The sequence below is a fragment of the Monodelphis domestica genome, chromosome 2 (genome assembly GCF_027887165.1).
Source record: "Monodelphis domestica isolate mMonDom1 chromosome 2, mMonDom1.pri, whole genome shotgun sequence".
Taxonomy (NCBI): Eukaryota; Metazoa; Chordata; class Mammalia; order Didelphimorphia; family Didelphidae; genus Monodelphis; species Monodelphis domestica.
In genome coordinates this window covers 171,172,289-171,189,081 of record NC_077228.1, presented here as the reverse complement: position 1 = coordinate 171,189,081, position 16,793 = coordinate 171,172,289, and the positions used below count along the sequence as shown (strand labels likewise).

General features: G+C 36.4%; 1 protein-coding gene across 6 annotated transcripts in view; it reads right to left on the bottom strand.

The window, feature by feature from the left end:
• ASH1L (ASH1 like histone lysine methyltransferase) overlaps positions 1–16,793 on the bottom strand; it is a 249,830-nt gene that overhangs the window by 31,209 nt on the left and 201,828 nt on the right. For all 6 annotated transcript variants that reach the window (XM_056816275.1, XM_056816276.1, XM_001366956.5 and 3 more), the window contains 3 exons: positions 1,265–1,373; positions 638–799; positions 368–462 (listed from right to left, as the gene is read on the bottom strand). In XM_056816275.1, coding sequence (XP_056672253.1) covers positions 368–462; positions 638–799; positions 1,265–1,373 — 366 coding nt within the window. The remainder of the gene's footprint in view (positions 1–367; positions 463–637; positions 800–1,264; positions 1,374–16,793) is intronic.

Genomic DNA, 16,793 nt, shown 5'->3' with positions numbered 1-16,793 from the left:
TTAAAAATTCATTTTAATTTTTACAGTGCCCAGAAATGGAATAGTCTGTCATTGGAGGGAAAGAGTTCCCTACCAATGAATCTTTAAGAGAATCCTTGATGAGTACTTTTCAGGGATGTGGTGGAATTCATGGACTGAATAGGAATTAGAATAGATAACTTCTGAAATTCCATTTAATTATGCAATCTTGTAGATATCCAAGCATTTCTAGATACTGGTTTTGCTGTTCTGACTTTATATGATTAGGAAATGGAAGAAGCATTTAATAATAATGTTTATTAACGATGTTAAATGACATATATGAAAACTCTAGAAAAAATAAACTCCTGATCATAAAGAAATTGAATTAAAAAGTACTGTTAGTTACCTTTCACGGTTGGACATTGGCTTCATCTGCAGTTGGGGGGTCATTCTGGTTGGAGTGTTGACATTTTCATTAGGCTCCTCAGAAAAATGGCCTCTCTGGATAAAAGAAAAAAATAGTGATGGGTTAGACTTTGGGGAGAAAATGAGATATAGGAAGATATCTTTTAAAGAAAGCCAGAAATTTCTTCCAAGATGCTGAATTGGTGCCCCTCCCTCATTCTAACATTGGCTTTAGGTAGCTCTTAGGGGAGCCATTAAGATCAATAATCACCCTTTTCTTCAACTTGTGCTTGGATTTCCTCTTCTCTTTTGATCGGCCTGGACGTCGATGTGTAGTCACAGGTTGGCTGCTTTTGCTGGTAAGTCCATTCATACGTTGGCTTTTGCCCCCAATGATACCTCGGCATTTGTCAAAACCACACTTACAAAGTTGCTTTAATGGAAAAGTGAAGAAAATTTAACTTGTATCCCAAACATAGCAGAGAAATTGCTTGGGGTGGAGGTGGAGGGGAGGGTAAGTTATTTCACAATTAATTCACATTATCAGATAATTTTAATATGAAAGAAAGTGAGTATCTTTTTTTCTGTGTCCACTGAGGCAAGAATAAGATTGAGATTATAGCAAAAAAGAGAGAAATTAAACTTAATACAACTTCCTGACTGCCAACAAGACAAATGAGTAATTAAGGCAGATTTAACATTTCTTCTTAGTGTTCTTTATGAAAAAGGGAGACCTATTTGCCTCATCATGTCAGGTGATAGGTAAAGGGACAAGACAGTATTGCCCAAATACTTTAGAATTCTATCGCCAAATACTATAGAATTCTATTATAGTTCATCGAGGATTCACTTGATGGACATACAAAACAAAACTAAGCCCTTATTTTTGATCTATTACCTGTTTCTCAACATTAAAGGAATGAAAATTGTAGTCATATGTGAGTTCAGTACCAGCTGGCATATCTTTTAGGGCATAAAGCCCAATCCGGTAGACTCCATTTACAGACCTACAAATGTGGAAGAAAGCAAAAATTTAAGACAGTGTCTGGGAGCAAGAAACCATGAAGTAATCTTTGACTTATATTTCATATACCGCATTCAATTAGTCATAAAGTATTTTAAAGCCTTTTGCCACCCAAAATATCTCTTAGATCTGCTACTTTATTTCTATTCCTGTTGTTACTACCCTAGTCCTCTTTCCTCAGTATTTAAGGAATTACTGAACCATTGCAACTTGAATTACTACAACAGTATCCTGATAGATTTCTGCGATTCTAGCCTTTCTTTTGAATATATTCTGAAAAACTAATATTCATAAACACTTGCATTGTCATTTTTTTTTGCTACAGAGCTTATAACTGTTATATGTCAATGGCATCAAGTCCAAACTCCATAAAGGATTCAAGATTCTTCATAATCTGCCCCTGCCCTATATCTATCCAACTGTGCTTCTCACCACTCTCTAAACAACTATTTTCTGTTATGCTGGCATCTCTACTGCTCTCTCCACAATGTTCTACTTATTCCTGCTTCCATATCTTTGTCTATGTCATTAATTTATTCATATATTCATTAAGAGCTTATTATGTTATGTGCAAAGTAGAATATGTCTATGTGTGAGAGGGAGGCAGGGAAAAGATGAAGGCATAATCTCTGTCCTCAAGGAGATTACAATTCAGAAAAGGTTAAGGCATGTACATAAATAAGTACAATACAAAGAAGTATATTTTCAGTGCCATAAGATTAATCTAAGTAAAGTACTATAAGATATCAGAAGATGCTTTTTAATTTTGTGCTTGAAATGCAGTTCCTCCTTTCTATAACAACTCATTACCCAATATTCAATACCCAATATTGGTTGAAGTGAACTAGTTAACAAACTAAGGCAATGTATGTATAGATCTACTTGGAATCATTTTAAATGGGAATTAGGAAATTGGTAAAGAAGGTACACAGATCCATTTGATCTGTTCCAAATTACCCTCCAAATAACTACAACACCTAAAAATGTATTCTGGAGCAGAATAATCCACAAAAGGATAAGGTAAAATGATTTTTTTCTTTAGCCAAAACAACTTGGGTTGGCATGAAAGATCTATTGCCCTGGGTGGAAGTGGAGCACAAAGCAACAAGGCAGTCCCCACCACAGCAATAAGTCTTGGGGGCCACAGAATCAATAGCAAAGGCTTTCAGAATTCTCAGGCAAAGAAAGTAAGGAAAACTGGACAACTGCTCAGAAGGTCATTACAGGGGTTCTTTTGCTGGCTGTAAGTAAGTCTCATGCTACACTGTCTATATGCGGATCCAGATCACAGTGCTCTGGGTTGAGATCTCAGGGTAAGGAGTGATACACACATCAATGTTGGGGGCCTCTAGGGAGCAGGGGATCCTGGTCATAGTTCCAAGAGTGTTTATAGTCATTCATAGATCAAAGCACAGGCTAGGAGAGTATTAAATACATCTCTCCTTAGTCATACCATCTTGGAAGAACTCAAAACATAGATTCCCCAAAGCTAGCTCTGAAGGTAGATGCACAAAAATCCCTAAAGCTTGGAACAATGTTTCCATCACTCTAGGAATATAGCTCAACTTTAACAGTTTTTTTGAAGTTAAAAGAAAATGCCTGGAAAATGGAACAAATAACAAAAAAAAGAAACAACACAGAGTGATAGGGAAGACCAAAACAAACTCAGGAAACAACAAAGTCAATACTGTTGCATTCAAAGCCTCCAAGAAAAATACAGAGTTGGTCTAGAAGAACCAAAGAAGAAATAACAGAGGATCTTAAAAAGGATTTTAAACACCAAATGAGAGGTAGGAGAAAAATGGGAAAAAGAGATGAGAATGATGCCAGAAAATCATGAAAAAAAAAAGAGTGAACAATTTTGTAAAGCAGGCACAAAGAAATATTGAAGAAAATATCTTAAAAAAAAAACAAACAGAATAGGTCGACTGGTAAAAGAGGTATAAAAATCCACTGAAGAGAATTTTTATTTTTAAACCCTTACCTTCCATCTTGGAATCAATACTGTGTATTGGTTCCAAGGCAGAAGAGTGGTAAGGGCCAGGCAATGGGGTTAAGTGACTTGCCCAGGGTCACACAGGTAGGAAGTGTCTGAGGTCAGATTTGAACCTAGGATCTCCCGTCTCTAGGCCTGGTTCTCAATCTACTGAGCTACCCAGCTATCTCCAAGAGAAGAATTTTTTAAAAAGTCAAATTAGCCAAATGGAAAGAGACAAAAATTTATTGAAAGAACTTTTTAAAAGGCAGAAATCATTAAAAGTAGAACTGGCCAAATAGAAAGGAAGGCATGAAGGCTCACTCAAAAATAATGTTTTAAAAATTAGAAGTAGGCAAACAGAAACTTACAATTCTAAGAGATGTCAAGAAACATTCAATTAAAGTCAAAAGAATGAAAAAAAAATAGAGAAAATGTATAATATCTCACTGGAAAAACAAATGCCCTGGAAAATAAATTCAGTAGAGATGATCTAAGAATGATTGGACCACCTGAAAGCCATGATCAAAAATAAGATTGATAATTTATTGAAAGATGATGTCCAAAGAAAACTGCCCTGATTTTCTAGAACCAGAAAGTAAAATAGAAATGGAAAGAATTCACCAATCACCTCCTGAAATGAATCCCCAAAACGTAATTCCCATTATTATAGCCAAATTCAAAAACTCCTAGGCCAAGGAGAAAATATTGCAAGGAGCCAGAAAGAAACAATTTAAATAGTGTGGAGCCACAGTCAAGATAACACAACTTCTGAAATTCCATTTAATTATGCAATCTTGTAGCTTCTACATTAAAGGAATGGAGGGCCCAGAATATGATATTCCAGAGGGCAAAGGATCCATGACTTCAACCAAGAATCACATACCCAGCAAAACTGATCATATTCTTATTATATAAAAAAAATTAATCTGGAGGCTTATTACTAGATTTATAAGCATTTATTAGTAAAGAGAAAAAAAGATAGAGTGATAGTTTATCAATTTTTCTAACTTCTAGCAAACTTCAATCCTCCATTGCAGTTGGCTGAGGCTGTGGCTTGTCAGAGATTCTCAGATAAGAGCCCAGAGAAAAAAGCCAGCCCAGAGACAGTTGTAGAAGCAAAAAGACCAACTCTACTTCCAGTGGTTTTGCAAACCCTCTCTATCCTCCTCCCTTTCCTTGGCCAATGGCTTTCAAACTTCAAGCCATCTGCCCTTCTGTGGCAACATTATGCCAGGCCATCAGGCTGTCAGGCATGACATGTGAGTATGTGACTCATCCCACTGGGGTGCTTTGGGATGGAGATTTTTTACTTCACACTCACTTTCAGGGGAAAAAAATGGGTATTAAAAGAGAGGACTTTCAAACATTCTTGATGAAAAGACAAGAACTGAATAGGGAATCTTACTCTCAAATGAGAAAAGTAAATAGAAGCGTAAAAAAGGTAAACAAGAGAGAGAAATCAAAAGACATTCAATACTTGGGAAAATGATTCTTGTAACTCCCAAGAACATTATCATTATTAGGGCACTTAGAAGTAGCCTATATAGACAGAGGGTAAGGATGTGAGTGGAATATGATAGTATATTATCTAAAAAATTAAATTAAGGGGCAAGGAAGAAGAATGAATTGGGAGAAAAGGAAAGGGAGAAATAGAATGGGGTAAATTATCTCACATAAAAGAGGCATGGAAGAGCTTTTACAGTGGAGGGCAAGAGGAAGGAAGTGGTGAGAGGAGAGTCTGAATCTATCTCTACTGGAATTGATTCAAAGAGGAAAGAACATACATAATCAAATGGGTATAGAAATCTATTTTACCTTACAGAAAAGCAGGAGGGGAAAGGAACTGGGCAGGGTGGGGTGGGGGGGCTGACAGAAAAGAGGGCAAATTGAGGAATGTGGAGGTCAAAAGCTAAACATTTTTGAGGATGGACAGAATGAAAGGAGAGAGAAAAGAATAAATAGGGTGGGAGGAAATAGGATGATGTGAAAGGAAATTCTTGGTTCTCTTTGTCTATTCTGAGTTTACATTTGTGAAAAGGGAATCCTTTATTCTTTTTGCCTAGTTGGAGTTAAAACTTTGGTTAACACCAACTTAAGTACCTCACTAGATTGTGAAGACAGGATTAACTCTTCTTTGTCTACTTTTTGATTGAATCAACACAAGTTTGAATTAGGTGGAGAAGCTCAAAAACCACTTAAAGTGAATTCACACCCTACTTAGTGCTAGGTGAGAAGCCAGTAGGATACTTGGAGAGCTCCACCCTTTTTTCTAACTCAAACAACTTTTGAATTCTTTTAAGAGTTCACATACTCAGAAACCTGTGAATCCAAAGGTGACAACTCAGAATCTTAGGAGAGTTAACACCTTTAGAGATGAGAAGTCAATCCCACAGACACTGCCACTGGGCAGTACTGGACAATTTGGAAACTGTGATTGGCCCCTGTGAAAAGAGGCAGGGACAGGAAACTACCACAAAAGCCACAAAATCCCTTGGCTGGGGGCAGTCTCATGAAGTTGAATCTCATGGAGAGTGTCTCCTGGAGATAATCTTTGAGGGAACTTCATTAGCCTGTGGCATGGATGTGACTTCAACTTAAGACTCTGACTCCTGAACTACTTCATTAGGTTAGTGAAAAGGCTGACTCCCTTCCTGGTTTACTGAGACTAGCTTCCATCTTGGAGGAGGCCTCATGATTACTCACTACCAGCTCTCCTGGCTGAGGACTAGTATAGTTATTTTCTCTAACCTCTTTCACATGTCTCTATTTTATTGTTTTCCCACTATTTTGGTAAATAAACTTCTGATTTGAGATATAAAAATTTCAGCAACCATGTTATTGCATATATAAGTCCAACCATTAAACTTAACATTTACAATGGAGAGTAATACACTAATTATAATGGTGAAAAAAAACTTTTTTTAAGTCTCTCTAATAAAGGCCTCATTTCTCAAGTACAAATGAGTCAGAATGTATAAGAATACAAGTCATTCCCCAGTTAATAAATGGTTAAAGGATATATAAAAATTTCAGCAACCATGTTATTGCATATATAAGTCCAACCATTAAACTTAACATTTACAATGGAGAGTAATACACTAATTATAATGGTGAAAAAAAACTTTTTTTAAGTCTCTCTAATAAAGGCCTCATTTCTCAAGTACAAATGAGTCAGAATGTATAAGAATACAAGTCATTCCCCAGTTAATAAATGGTTAAAGGATATAAACAGATAGTTTTCAGATAAAGTAATTAATAGCTCTCTATAATATTAAAAAAAATTATCTGAATCACTATTAGAGAAAAGCAAATTAAACTCAGGTACTACCCCACACTTATCAGATCAACTATTATGACAGAAAAGGATAATTGAGACACTAATGCAATGCTGGGGGAGTTGTGAACTGATTCAGCCATTCTGGAAATCAATTTGGATCTATGCCCAAAGGTTTATAAAATAGTACATTGTTGATCCAGCAATATTTTCACTAGGTTTTTTTTTCCCAAAGAGAGAAAAAACAAAGAGAAAGGACCTATATGTATAACAATATTTAAACAGCTCTTTTTGAGGGGGAAAACAAATGGAAAGTAAGGGGAAACCCAACTGGGAAATGGCTAAGTATATGATTGTAATGGAATACTATTGTGCTGTAAGAAATTAAGAGGAGGAGCTCAGAAAAACTTGAAAAGACTTACACGAACTGATGTAGCACAAAGTGAGCAGAACTAGGAGAACATTGTATACAGTGACAACAAAATTGTATGATGAACAACTGTGAATATCTTAGCTATTCTTAAATAATACAATGATCCAACAGAACCCTGTTTAAAGGGAACCCTTTCTTCTCAGGGTCATGAACTTTCTTCACCTACCCCATTAGCGTGGCTATAATGCTCCAAACAGAGGTCATAGGTTAAGAGCGTTAGGAACATGGAACATGTCTAGTACCGGACAATTTGGAAACTGTGATTGGCCCCTGTGAAAAGAGGCAGGGACAGGAAACTACCATAAAAGCCACAAAATCCCTTGGCTGGGACTTCTAATGCAACTGCAACTAAGTGTTACAGGTCCAGGTTAGAGAGATTTCGATTGGTTCCTGAGATGTGACAGACCAGTTCAGAGATAGGAAGTGACGTGGAGAAAAGGGTTATAAAAGATGAAACTGGAGGAAATCGAGGTGAGTTTTCTAGGACCAATTCTTTTACTACATTTAGTGTTGGTGGCTTGGGTGGAAGACACTCTTGTGGGCTGGTAAGACTCTTGCTCTGAATTGGACTTCCACATGGAGATAAAAACCTTGTTGGGGAGCGAGCTGAAATTCTACAGATCAGACTTTAGGGTGGTAGACTAGGAAATAATTTCTTCCCTTCCCTCCCTTACTTTACTATATTTATATTAAATTAAATTGTTAAAAGTTACTATCATCCTTGTGACTTAAGAGTTAACTTCATAAACACTGACCACAACAAATTTTTTACTAATATTAACAAAACCAATTTCTAAATATTACATGTAGCATTATAATTATTACATATTACATTTACTTTCATTATTACAACCCTAAAAGATTCATGTTAAAAAATACTATCTGCTTCCAGAGAAAGAATGATGGAGTCTAAATCCAGACCAAAGAAAACTTTTTCCACTTTCCTTTTGATTCATTGTTGGTTTTTATGTTTGCGTATCCTTTCATAAAAGGATTAATGTGCAGATATGTTTTGCATGATTGCACATATAGACTCTATATTGGATTGCTTGCCATTTCAGCAGGGGCCAAGGATGGTGGGGCAGGAATGGAGAGAATTTGAGACTCAAAAAAAAAAATTTTTTTTTTGAATATTGGAAGAAACCAATATTAGAAGGGGAAACAACAAATTGGGGGAAAAATTATAACAAAGTTCTCTGATGAAGGTCAAATTTCTCAAATCTATAGAGAACTAAGTCAAATTTACAAAAATATAAGACATTCCTAAATTGACAAATGGTCAAAGGATATGAACAAGTAGTTTTCAGATAAAGAAATCAGTTAGCAGTAATTATATGAAAAATTTTCTAAATCATGCTTAATGAGAGAAATGCAAATTAAAACAACCCCAAGTTAACACCCTCACATCTATCAGATTGGCCACGATGAGAGTAAAGGAAAATGATAAATGTTGGAGGGGATATAGCAAAATTGGGGACACTAATGCATTGTTGGAGGAGTTGTTAACTTATTCAACTAGTCTGGAGGGCAATTTAGAAAGAGCTATAAAATAACACATGCCCTTTAATTCAGCAATACCCCTACTAGATCTGTATTCCAAAGAGTCCAGAAAAAAGGGGAAAAGACCTATTTGTACAAAAATATTTTTAGCAGCTCTTTTTGTGGAATGCGTTATCAATGATACTATGCATCTATGAATCCACAGTGATGGAGGTATAGGATGGAAAAACATCAGTCATTTCCTAATGATATATACCAAATTTTAAGCAATGCCCTCTATTCAAGAACGGTTATATGGAGGGGGCAGCTAGGTGGCTCAGTGGATTGAGAGTCAGGCCCAGAGACAGGAGGTCCTGGGTTCAAATTTGACTTCACACACTTCCTAGCTGTGTGACCCTCAGCAAGTCACTTAACCCCCATTGCCTAACCCTTACCCCTTTCTGTTTTGGAACCAATACCCAGTAATGATTCTAATATGGAAGGTAAGGGCTTAAAAAAAAAGAGAATGGTTATATGGAGTATTGTGACAAGGAAATCACTTTAAAAGACTGAAATATATTAATTTAAGGTCGCCAAGGAATTCAGCTATGTAATTCCTAAATGAAAACTCAAGTCGGCAGTCAACCTTTTATGGAGTTTAATTACAAACAGGAGGAAGAAAGGTGAGAGAGAGAGAGAGAGAGAGAGAGAGAGAGAGAGAGAGAGAGAGAGAGAGAGAGAGAGAGAGAGAGAGAGAGAGAGAGAGAAGGGAATAGGGCTTAAATACCCCTTCTGTTTAGGCTGGGCCAAAAGGCCCAAGCCCTTAGCTGAGGCAAAGAAAAGAGATCAGTCCCTATCACTCACGTGACCAAAATGGAGAAACAGTCTCAGGGGCCTCCACCTCCAGCTTCCTTCAGAGCAAGCTTCTCAGAGCACAACCTCTCAGAGCAAAACCTCTCCAACCACCCCCTCAGTCCTCAGACCCTGCTATCTTTAAGGAAACCATCCAAGTTCCCTCCCCTCAGTTCTCACATCTACCAATCACTGTCCATGTCTTCCCTGTGCCAATGGTGGCTCTAGCTTAACCCAGGACCGCCCAGAGGTCTGTGGCTTTGCACATGTCTGTTGAAGGTCATATTCTCAAATAATTAAATCTTGATCCTTTGCTGCAGCCCTTCCTAAAACCTGTTACCCTGAGTAGGGTGGAGATTGGAAGTTCCAAGACCTGGTTCTGTCATTCCAAGTATCTCTATTGTATCAATTTTAAAATCAATCATGACTCAAAGAACTTCCTGTTCTATGCTTAAGCATAGGTCAAAGCCCTTTCCATTGTTTAGCAAAAGGTTTCTGTCCTAAAGTAATCTTAAGAAGGGAGGAGGAGGAACCTCCCATGCCAATGGGGTTCACATTCCAATAAAGTTCCCACTATCAGTAGGAAATTCCCTACAAGCATGAAACCTTCCAATGGTGAAATTTTCAACATTCACAAGTCTAAGAAATTTTAAGGTTTACAATATGGAGCCCATTAAAAGAAAACAACAGGTGAATTCTGACAAGGCTCTAAACAGATTTCAGGATATATGTTGCTACATTGTCCTCTTAGATTATAGTCTTAACCTAACTTTAACTTGAAATATTATATAAGTGTGTAAGTCAGGGTACAGAATTTGTAAAGCCCATTTCTAGAAGTATGCTTTGTTTAGAGCATTGAGAAGTTGAGTGACTTGCCCAAGGACACATAGTCATTATGTGATAGATGTGAGACCTGAACTCCAATCTTCCTTGGCTCTGAAGCCAGCCCTCTCTCTATTTTTTTTTTATGTCACAATACCTCAGCTTTTGTGAATCTTAAAATTTCTCAGACTTGTCAATGTTAAAAATTCTCAGACTTAGAACATTTGGTTAAGACCATTCCCCATTTTAAACAATGAAGGTACTTGATCAGGAATGTGAGAACATTGCTCCACCCATACTTAAGCATACTTTAGGGGAAGATAAAGTTGCAAACTCTTTACTGAACAATGCCCATACTTAAAGTAAAGCTAAAAAACCTTAAGCTGGGTCTATTTTTAGATCTAATACAAAAAGGTGCTAAGTACCTATATAAAGGTCAGGCAACTTGCAAACTTGCAAGGGGCAAAGAGGTGTGAACTTACTCAGGTGTGAATTACTCAAAAGTTTAGTCTACTCAGGTGTGAATTAAGAATGGCCAGTCCTGTGAAAACATCTGTGATTGGTAGATGTGAGAACTTAGGGGAGGTGACATAGGAGAAAATTCTCTTTAAAAGGAAGAGGTTTAGACCTCTAGATTCAGTTTGCTAAAGCTGAATTGGAGCTCTGACTAGTTGGAGTAGCTGGGTCTCTCTGAACACTAGAATCTTGCTTGGGACAAATCTTGTGGTGAGTGGATTAAAGACTGACTGATCTCTCTCTTAGTTAGGGCTTGGGTCTAGGATGGCCTGGGCTGGCCTAGCCCTTTTCTCATTGTTTCCTCTCTCTCTCTCTCTCTCTCTTTCATTAATTCCTTAATTTGTATTAATTAAAATCTCCATAAAACCCAGCTGACTTGGGTATATTTCATATTTGGGAATTTTTCCATGGTGACCACTTTATATTTGATTTAACTCAAGACAATATCTTGGAAACCATATTTCCGCGGTCACAATTTAAGGCAACCACTCTTTAAACTATAACATTTAAAAGAGTGTGTGGTCGCCATAAAGTTAAACTGTTAGACTTTTTATTGTCAATTATGCTAGGAAAGCAAAAAAAAGGGGATGTGGAAGCCTAAAGAACCCAGCAGGCCTTCTAAGCCATTTAAGAACTATGGCTTTTGTCCTTGGCTTTCTGATAAGCCAAAACTGCTGACCATGTTGTCAAGATTGTATCCACATAATCAGTATTCTCTTCCAAAATATAACAAAATAATTTTGAAATGAAACAAAACCATAACAGAGAGTCCCATATTTCATACTTTTATCTGTATTTTTTTCCATTTGTGAAATGTTGTAAAATTTTCATTTTATAAATTGGAGCTGGAATTTGCTTTAAGCAGAGCCCATTTTGATGAGATGAAATACTCTGGTCAACATGTGATTTCCTCTGTAACTGCTTTTAATATGAAATGTTTGACAGATTTTAAACACAACACAACAAAGTTTGTTTCTTCTATATGGATGGTGATCCAAAGGGCAATGGAAGGAGATACTGAGTATAAGCTGCTGAATATTACCAATGATGACTGCTGTGCAAGAAATAATATAAAAGATATCTCCTAGAAAATGTATAATCAGAAAAAATGTATGCCACTCTATTAACAAGAATGAAAAGCAAGATGAAGAGCTTGAGTGTTTCTCAAGAACTTATGCAATGTTTAGGGGTGGGGGGTTTGGAGGGGGGAGAAAAAGACCTAAAGAAAGGCACCTAGTGAGCTGAGATCTTTTGTGGAGGACTTCCGGGAGAACACGGACAAGAAATCCACAGAGTTAGAAGGTATGTATGAGTTACAATTTGCATTATTAGAAGGAGGACTGACATTAATAATATCATGAATTAACTGAAGTATCACAATTTTTAACTTAATTCTAAATTGTCTTATATCTTCCCAGGGTTTTTTAAACACTTATTACTGGATACAAAGATAAAGATGACACAACATCCGAACATATTAAGTATAAAAACGAATAGGGAGAATGTGATTAATAAAAATATTATGATGCAAAAGAACATGGTGAGATAGAAACAAAATGCTATTAGAAGTCCAAGGAAGGAAAAAATATTTTTGACTCTGGAATAGGCTGAAGGCTCATAAAAGATGAGGTTTTCAAAGTGAGTCACAAAAGATGAATAGGATTTCAATATTTTTGTAAAGTGCTGAGCATGATGCCTGGCACATAGTTAAGTTCTATATGTGCTAATTATTATTACCATTATTAATATTTCAAAAGGTGAAGTCAAGAGGTGAGGTTGCAGCAGAAGTCATTCCAGGGAAAGGAACTATTTGAGCAAAGGCAAGGAGTTATGAAAAGTTCAAGCCATAGGAGACAGATTGGATGGTCCTATTAAATCTTGCTATTTCTAATTTCACATCTTCCATATTTATTAAATATATCTGCTTCTCTCTACTCACATAGCTACTGCACTAGATCTCTTTCAAGTGGATTACTACAACAACCTCTTAGTTATGTTCTCCCTGCCTCAACTTTTTTTAAACTTCAAGCTGTTCTCCATTTAGCTATCAAAATGATTTTTGCTAAAGTAGAACTCTGATCATGCCACCTTTGCATTAAGATGCAATTTATGTGCAAAGCCAATTATAAAGTTCTCTGACATCTAAAGCTATTCAAAACCTGACCCCTTTCTAGCTTTCGATTCTTAGACTTTGCTCTTTTTCACATAAGTTGTTCTGGCCTACTTGTTATTTTTTGCAAATGGTACTTCATCTCCTATCTCCTATCTTTGGACTGGCTGCCCCCACAGGTAGAATGCTTTCCCTTCTTACCTCTTTTGGGTTTCCTTGCTTCCTTCAAGACTCAGCTTATCTCCTACCTTCTGCAGAAGGCCTTCCACAGTGCCTACAAATGCTAGTGCTTTCCCCTATAAAATTAACTTCTATTTATTCTGCATATATGTGCTGTGTCATTTATATACTATCTCTCCCATAAGAATGGGAACACCCCAGTGGCAAGAACTATTTTGCTTTCCTTTGAAACTCCATGGCTTAACACAGCACCGGGCACACAGTAAGCACTAAATAAACATTTGGTACTCAAAATGACACTGCAGAACTGAGAATATTCTTGTATAAGAAAAAGAATTATTTAAAGAAGAGATAATAATTTTTTCTTAGGAGTACTGAACTGGCCAGGGGCTTTGATGTGCAAATTGGCCAAGGAAGTGAAAAACAGCATTCTAATATTAAATACAAATAAGTAAAGTGTGACTCAATGAGAAAATTGTACTTGATTACAAAATTACAAATCAGCTTAAGTTGTACTTAGTATTTAGGGTTAATAGAAAATACAAAGGCTAGCCTGTTTGGTCAGGGGGCTTCATATTACTCTTATTCTGGTAGTCTGTGCTACGAGGGCACTTGCATTTTGCCAAAATACCAAGGCTTCTATGTAGCCTTATTCTGACTTTCTCACAAAAAGACCGATTGACTGACACCACAACCAGCCACATATAATAGGCAGTGTTCCGACCATACCATATCACCTGATGTACTGTCTTAGCACTTAGAACAATTCTTGTCATAATATTGTTTCACTATTCATGAATCACCTAAATGCTATGGCAGCATATAGAGTGATGGACCTGGAGTCATGAAGTTCTGAGTTTAAATCTAGCTTCTGATACTTGCTGCTTGACACTGCATTGAGCAAGTCACTTAACTCCTTTTTCAAACTGTTTCTGCATCAGTAAAATGAAGATAATAATAGTGCCTCACTCCCAGGATTGTTGTGGGGATAGAAAACAGGTGTCTGTAAAGTGTTTTGTAAACCTCGAAGCACTATATAAATGTTAAGTATTATTATTATTACTGTTGAACTTGTCAGGCCAAAGTAAAATGTAGAGATTTTATTCTATTTACTATACTTATAATCAATCAACTAAAGTAATATATCTAGATATCTGACACAGCAAGTACAAAATGAGATGGATTTTGGAGATAGATTTTGATTTGGATTCGTTTATGCTGAAGAACAAAAGGGAAATGAAGAAGCAAAACAGTGCCACCTCTCCTATTCCTCCAAAATCTTTCACTTCTTTATTTGTTGCAATGACAACATGAGTCTGAAATCTTTAATCTGATCAGAATGTGAATCGCTATCAAGCTTTTACTACTAACCATTAAGAAATTCCCTTCACCGGAATCTTCTTATTTGCATTATTCTTATGGCAGAGGCCTGATCAACTCAGAAAGGACTCCTGGATATTGATTAGGGTGACTGTCAGATTAGAAAAGCATTGGTGAAGTACTGGCATGTGTGCAGAGGCCCCAGCATGGGGGAGCTGCTCCATTCCCCCTCATCCCAGAGGACAATTATTGCAGGCCCTGCCCCACTGTCCAGCAGCCCAAAGCAAGCACTTTCTACCTCCACTGTCTCTGGTAATGCCCACTCACTCCCACCCCTAACAGATAGCTTGAAGTTGCCCTCTTGGCAAAGGTTGGACTAGAAGGAGTTCTTTTGATTCATTTAATGAATAGAAGTTCTTCTTGGGTTCACCTTTGATTAAGTTGAAAGAAAAATCCTCAGAGTGGGTCTTTATATTTAGAGAACTCTAGGCTACTTCTATATGTTGTATATGCAGTATATTCCACTTATTTATCTCGACTTTTTAAACAGTATAAAATTGTTCTGATGATTACTGTTATTTTGAGCTCTCATACAGATGAGTCCCTTTTGACTTTTTTCTAGATCTATTAAAAAAATCCTCTAGGAGGTTGATTGGGATGGAAATTAAAAGTAAACCACTTGGGTAGTATTGTCATTTTTGTTATTTAGGCACAGACTATCCATGAGTAATCAACAGGTCACTAATGACTTAGGCATGTCTATTTCCCTAAAGAGCATTTTATACTTGTATTTAAAGTTTCTTTTCTGTGGCTTGGTAAGATTCCAAAATATTTTAAACATTCTGTAGTCACTTCAAATGGAATTTGTTTGCCTTCTTGTTTGGTTTGGTAATATACTAAAATGCTTGATTATTCATGTGGATTTATTTTCTATCTTGCAACTTGGCTGACATTGTTTCAATTAATTTTTTAGTTTAATTCTCTAAATAAATGATCATATGAAAAAAGAAAGATTTGTTTTTCTTTGCTTATGCTTATTCCTCATTACATCTTTTTTTGGGGGGGTTATTACTATAGCTGCTATTTCTCTCACTATATCAAATAATACTGGTGTTAATAGATATATTCCATTTATGGCTTGTTCAATGTTTTCCACTCTGAGAAATATTTGATTTCTTCTGTTAACTGGAATATTTTATATTTATAGAAATATTAACTCATTTCATTTTAGTTGTCAATTTTGTTGGCATAATATTGAGTAAAATAGTTAATTTTTTTCATGTTATAATTTTTCCGTTTTGATATTGGTACTTCGGTTTTCTTCTTTTAAAATACCAAATTAGGTAATAAGAGTTTTATAAAAAGCAGTTCTTAAGTTTTATTAGTTCAATGCAATTTTTTGCTTTCAATGTTACTAATGTCTTCATTTTCAAAATGTCTAATTTGATGTTTTTAAAAAAAAATCTTTTTGCCTTAGAATTGATACTACGTATTAATTCCAGGTAGAAAAGTGGTAAGGGCAATTGGAGTTAAGTGACTTGCCCTGGATCTCACAGCTAGGAAGTACCTGAGACCATATTTGAACATAGGACCTCTCATCTCTAGGAATGGCTTCTCTAGCCACTGAGTCACCCAATTCCCCAAATTTGCTGCTTAATTGGGGTTTTTTAATTATACCCAGGGTCTGATTCAATGATTGGTGAGTACCTGCCTAAAATTGCCATATTACAAGAAGTATTAACCATGCTGCTGAATCTTCATTTCCACCTAACACTCCAATCTATCCCACCATTACATTTGCTCTCTCCCCATCTCAACAATGTCTGTCAATTTAAAGACTCTCCCCCCTTCCTCACTACTTGATTTCCAGCTCTCCTTTATATTGTCTTTTCCTGTTGGGATCTAAGTTCACTGGGAGTAGGGATCTTATTCACTGCAGATTTTGAGTTCTGGCAGTTTTGGGAAGTTACTGGTAGAGAAGTGGGCAGAAGTGGCACAACTTTAAACAGTCTTAAAACAAGCAGATGATTTTGTTGCCAAAGACACTGCATACCTGAACGTGTATAGTTTATTTCATTCAATCTTGTTTCTTTTGTTGTTTTTTTCCTTTTTGCCTTCCACATCCCTTTTTACAAAAAAGGACGGTGGGTTTTTAACACATTTTTATGCTTGATACAATCTTTTTCAACCTTTCTTTTCATATTCCTAGCACTTAGAACAACATTGGCATAGGTGTTTAAAAAATGCCTATTAACTGTTCATCCCAATTATTTGATATAGTAAATTCCTTGACCTTTCCTATCTGTTATAAGTCTATGTCTTTTGAAATTATCTTCTTCCAAGCTCTGTTTCTTTGAAGAGTATCTGCCAAATCTTGTATCATCACCAACCGTAATTTTTTGTTACTTGTGCTTCCCCTGCATCTCCTGGATGGCTATT